At 36.6% G+C, this 6,000-nt stretch overlaps 1 protein-coding gene across 4 annotated transcripts in view; it reads left to right on the top strand.

The window, feature by feature from the left end:
- Positions 1-4,794, top strand: part of SPRED1 (sprouty related EVH1 domain containing 1) — a 119,209-nt gene extending 114,415 nt beyond the window's left edge. For 3 of the 4 annotated variants that reach the window (XM_037143767.2, XM_037143756.2, XM_053665491.1), the window contains 2 exons: positions 452-553; positions 3,041-4,794. In XM_037143767.2, the coding sequence (XP_036999662.1) occupies positions 452-553; positions 3,041-3,691 (753 nt within the window). In that variant the 3' untranslated portion in view covers positions 3,692-4,794. The remainder of the gene's footprint in view (positions 1-451; positions 554-3,040) is intronic. The other variant, XM_037143760.2, reaches the window with a different exon arrangement.
- The last annotated feature ends 1,206 nt before the right edge of the window (positions 4,795-6,000 follow it).

The following is a 6,000-nucleotide window of genomic DNA, read 5'->3' on the forward strand; positions in this document are numbered from 1 at the left end:
ATCGATTACAGTTCAGCTTTTCCTACCCAACACTGGTTTCCATGGCATTTATCATGAGTCCGCTCTGTGAAGCTGTTACTACCCTTACTCCCCTGTCCGTCCCTCATGTGGAAGCAGTGGTTAGCCTTGCCTGTGGACCCAAGAAAAGAAAAGTTGTTTTGTTTTGTTTTTCCGGTTCAGCTTTTTCTTTTTAACTTCTTAGGACAGAGTGGCAACTTTCAAGTTCCTTGCATGCAGAACCAGAAATCAGAATTCTGTATTACTTTTTAAATTAAACTTTAAATGTATAAGGAAAGACCTAAGTTTATATAATAAATAGGATGACTCAACATTTTTTAAAACTTTACTACTAATAGGTAATATAATTTTGGAAAATACACTATATATATAGTTTTATTAAACATAGATATGCATTCTTTTGTCACTTAAGTAGAAATTGTTTATATTTTAGATAACGTTCAGTCATCCAAGCCTAGATATTCAGGGCAGAAGTATAGAATATGTACAGCGACAAATATCCAAGGAATGTGGAAGCCTAAAGTCCCAAAATAGGGTAAGTAATCTTAGTTTATCGTCTAATAAGGAATATAACTAATGAACATATAAGTGAAATTTTCAGTCCTTCTAATTTATAACCAGATAAAACCTATAAGAATTCTATATTGTTAATTTAACTGACTGCATCAATCTCTTCACCTTCAGCCCAGACCTGGAATTTTTTAATCCCAGTACCAAGTATCTGGGGAATATACATTTGCTCCAACCTGGGTCAGGTACTTGTTTATAGAGTAGTCACTATGCCCAGGGACTGGGGCTGAGAGATACAAATATGACTTCTAGAAGGCCATATGATTTATCTTTGAAAGATTTACCTTGCTTCTTGCCCTCAAGGAGGTCATCTATCTAGATGGAGGGGCGAGGGGGGTTGTGTAAATTTGTTGTGTACATGTATGTTCATTTGATGTTGTGCGTTTAAGTCATTTTCAAAATGACTTAAGTCATTAAAAAATGACTTATTTTTTTAAGCCAAGCTTCAAAAAATACATGTTTTTGTATTAGTTTGCTAGGGCTATCATAACAGAGTATAACAGACTAGGTGGCTGAAACAACAGAAATTTATTTTCTTATGATGCTGGAAACTGGAAGTCCATGATCAAGGTGTTAACAGTTTGGTTTCTTCTGAGGCCTTGCTCTCCTTGGCTTGCAAGTAGCCACCTTTTTGTTGTATCTTCCCAATGCATTGGTCCTTCCATGCACATCCCAGTGTCTCTATGTGTCCAATTTCCTCTTCTTAGAAGTGCATCAGTCAGATTGAATTAGGGTTCATCCTAAGGGCCTTATTTGAACTTAATCGCCTTTTTAAAGGCCCTATGTCTAAATGTAGTCGCTTTTTGAAGCAGTGTAAGTTGGGGTCTCAGTGTGTGAATTTAGGGAGGATACAGCTCAACCCATAACATTTTACCCTCTGGTCCCCCTAAATTCATGACTTTCTCACATGCAAAATTCTCTCCATCACAGCAGCTCCAAAGTTTAACCCATACCAGTGTCAACACTCAGTCTCAAAGAGTGGGTGAGACTCAAGTGTGATTCATCCTGAGACAAAATAACTCTCTACCTGGGAACCTGTGAAACCAAAGAAGTTACCTGCTTCCAAAATATGATGGTGGGAAAGGCATAAAATAGACGTTTCCATTCCAAAAGGGAGAAACTGGGAAGAAGAAAGGAGTTGTGACAGTTGTCTCAAGTCCAAAACCTAGCATAGCCAATTTTATTAGCTTTTATTCCTCAAGAATAACCCTGTTTGGCTTAATGGTTGGTTCTCCAAGAGGATATCTCCACACCCTTGACCCTGGGCTTCCAGGCCAACAAGAAGTGACCCCATCCTATTGAACTGAGGAGACAGCCCCAACATTCCCAGTGCTTCCCTTAAAAGATAATGCGTGTTAGTCCTGGCTGGTGTGGCTCAGTTGGTTGGAACGTTGTCCTGTGACCAAGAGATTGTGGGTTTGGTACCCTGTCAGGTCCCACACCTGGGTTGCAGGTTTGATCTGCTGTCGAGGTGCATACAGCAGACAACCAGTCGATGCCTCTCTCTCACATCAGTGTTTTCTCTCTCTTTCTTCTCTCTTTAAAAACCATGAAAAGGCTCCTTGGGTGGGGATTTTTTTAAAAAGATAATGCATGTTTTCCGCCAGATAGCTCTATTTGCCAGTTCTTATAAGTTATAAAAACTATAATTTTGACAACCTTGATTCACTTCCTCTCAACTCCGGTCCTGTTTAGATCCATCCTGCAGCATTTCAGCCGAGATGGCTGGCAGGATCCATGATTCCACACCTTTGGTATTCTCTTCAGAACATACTTACAAGTTCTTCCTTCCACAAAACACTAGAATACAATTCATTCACATCTTTCACTGCATTATAACAAGGATCATCTTTCCTCTGTCCAGTGTTAAACATTCCTTGTTTCCATTTGGAGTCTCACCCAGAAGTACCTTTAATGTCCATATTTCTACCAACAGTCTCTTTAAGGCTTTCTAGGCTTTTTACAACATGTACCTCAAAACTCTTTCAGCCTCTACCCATTACCCAGGTCCAAAGCCATTTCCACAACTTTAGGTATTTGTTACAGCAACCCATTTTTGGATACCAAAATATGAGTCAGGGTTCTCCAGAGAAACAACCAATAAGATGTGTATATATCCAAATTCGTGTAAGGCATTGGCTCATGTGATACTGAAGGTAAAGGTACCTACCCAAAATCTATGGAGGGTAAGCTATTGGGCTTCAGATGCAGAGTAAAGTTGTAATCGGTCTTTGTTCTGTTAATTTGGATGAGGTCCACCTATGTCATGGAAGATAATTTTCATTCATCATAGCCCACCAGTTTAAATGTTGATCTCACCCAGGCAAGGTCTTTACATAAAACATTCAGAATAACGTTTGACCAAATATGTGGACACTGTGACCCAGCCAAGCAGATACACAAAATTTGCATTTACAGTCCTCATTGCATTTTTCACTTCTTTCCTTTTCAGTTTCCTGTGAAGTCAATCCGACATGTCAGCTTCCAAGATGAGGACGAGATTGTCAGAATAAACCCTCGAGATATCTTAATACGTCGCTATGCAGACTACAGACATCCTGACATGTGGAAAAATGACTTGGAGAGAGATGATACTGACTCCAATATTCAGTTTTCTAAACCAGACAATAAAAAATCAGACTATCTATACTCTTGTGGGGATGAGACTAAGTTAAGTTCACTCAAAGACTCTGTGGCACTTAAGACACAGCCTTCCTCATTAAAATCTAAGAAGTCAAAACGAAGAAAAGAAGATGGTGAACGTTCTCGCTGCGTATACTGCCAGGAGAGGTTTAATCATGAAGAAAATGGCAGGGGAAAATGTCAGGATGCTCCAGACCCTATTAAAAGATGCATATATCAAGTTAGTTGCATGCTCTGTGCTGAGAGCATGCTGTATCATTGTATGTCAGACTCAGAGGGAGATTTTTCTGATCCCTGTTCGTGTGACACTAGCGATGACAAGTTCTGCTTACGATGGTTAGCCCTAGTAGCTTTGTCTTTCATTGTACCTTGTATGTGCTGCTACGTCCCTTTGAGAACGTGCCATCGTTGTGGTGAGGCATGCGGGTGTTGTGGTGGGAAACATAAAGCTGCTGGATGAAAGGATCCAGTGCTGAAATGAGCTGAAAATCTTTGTTTCCAGGAACTAGCTAACTTGGATTTGTGGACGCTTTTGGCAAGCAATACGAAGTCTTGCCTGGTGTCGTAGGGGCCACACGTGCAGGAAGCAGAACTCATCAGTTCTTGGCATTTCACACATGCTAGCCATGCCTAACTTTTCCCTTGAGTGCATGGCATGTTTTGTTACAGGTTGTAAAAAGTATTTGCAAAGGGAAACCATTTCTGGTTATTGGCTATAAAAAGTGAGCCTAAAATACTAGCCAACTAAGCGAGAGTAATTTCTGGCATTTTTGTATATTTATGCATTAGGTGATGGGACTTTTAAAGGTTTGAATTCATGCACTAGGGGACAGCTGATTTCAGTCTAAGAAAAGTTAACATTTGGGAATTATAAGAAGTTAAACAAGTGCAACTAAATCATTTATTGTTTTTTGAAAGCAGTTTTATGTATAAATAACAAATGTTTATATTTAACTAAATATAAGGTACGAATTATGACATATTAAACTTTTCTTCCGTTCCTAGTTCGGAAGTAGATGTATATATATATCTACTGTCACATTCCATTATATTTGAATATTTTACTCATCTAGTTAATAACATTTTTATTCCATGTGAATGATTTGATATTTTCACCCTCATTTTCCCTTTGGCTACGATTTATATTGAGTTATGTCTGTACATTCTGGTAATCTAAAATTCTTAAAAATATTCTAATAGCCTTGAGTGACCAACTTTTTTTTAAAGCACAGATGTAATTGTCTAATGTTCTGATGGGAACATAACACTTATTTTTATATAAAAAGTGACTGAGTAAACATAGAAAAAAGAGGTTTGGGGTTGTTGTTCTGTTTTTTTTTGTGGTATTCAACCAGCAAGTTGTTTTCTTTCAGATTTTCCTCCTTCAAAAAAATTATATTGCATTTACAAATATTTTACAAGGCAAAAAAGTGTAACTGGATAGTTTAGTATAAAAGTTTTCTCCCGAGATTTCCATTTATCATTCCAGTAAACCAGAATTTGTTCAGCTATGTTACTAATTTTTTGGCTTAATCCTCAGTCCTTATTATTCACATAATAATAATAATAATAATAGCTTTTATGTTAAAGTGTATGCTAAGCTGTCCCCGGATAATCCAACTTTGTGTATGAAATATCCTGTGCATACAAATTTATTTCTTTTTCAAAGTATTGTGTTAATGGATGTTTTAATTACAAAGTAGTTGGATAAATATTCTAACAAATTGTTTGAAGTACTTTGAGATCAAATTCTCTCTTTTTTTTAAGTGTTAACATTTAAACTCTAATCAGGTGAGGGGTTCTTTAAGAACATTCCTTAGAGGGATAGAAGTGAGAACCATGCCTTTCTTTTTTAATGGCTTGAAGTTTCAGGAGTGATAAGCATTAAAATCACACTACCATTTGAAGCTCATGTTCTTCTACACAAGTTTTTAAGTGTCATTTATGTATCATTCATTTCACATTCACAGTTAAGCTTATGTTACCTGTCTTTTGCCCCAGATCAAACTGAACAATGTATATAACACTGTCTGTAAAATACTTTTTTTAAGAAAGCATTTATATTTATATGACAGCTTGAACTGACAACATTGTGTATATAGATCATCTTGAAGTATTATTTCACATTGAAAAGAAGAAAAATATATTGATAACTATAGATGTTATGAAGAAGAGGTTATTTCTAGTTTTGTACTAAAAATCAATTGGATGAACTGAATCCAAACATGACACAGTAGCAGCAGTTTTAAGTCTTGTTTTTCCTGTTTATATATTGGGGATACTGCTACATCAGATGCTCTTCATCCCTGAGGTTTTCGGCTCAACTTGGTTACCTAGGATAGACTGTTAACTTTCAAAATTAATTTTTATTGGCGGAATGGAAATAATTGGTTTTCCTTGTGAATAAATTTTCATATTTGTAAGTGTGGAGCTTATAATTCAGGTTTGAGCAAGGTGTGAATAACTGAAGAAAACAACTTGCTGGCTATATAGGAAAATGCTGTGGAAGTGAACTGTGTATATACTTCTAGGAAGAACAAATATAATAATCATTTCTCTGTTAAGCACTAATCGGTATAGTGCAACTCCTGGTTCTGTACTGTATTTTATATGCAACATATATGCTTTAATATTTTAATGTTTGTGCATTAATATTTTCAGATTGTTTTAACCACTTTGCTGCTAAGACTTTGCCGTCCTGTCCCCATTTTTTCCTTTACAATTTTAAATAAGTTTCTTCATTAAAAACTATGGTGATAAAACGGTTTT

The sequence above is a fragment of the Artibeus jamaicensis genome, unplaced genomic scaffold (genome assembly GCF_021234435.1).
Source record: "Artibeus jamaicensis isolate MK-2021 breed Jamaican fruit bat unplaced genomic scaffold, CSHL_Jam_final contig_1132, whole genome shotgun sequence".
In the NCBI taxonomy this organism is placed as follows: Eukaryota; Metazoa; Chordata; class Mammalia; order Chiroptera; family Phyllostomidae; genus Artibeus; species Artibeus jamaicensis.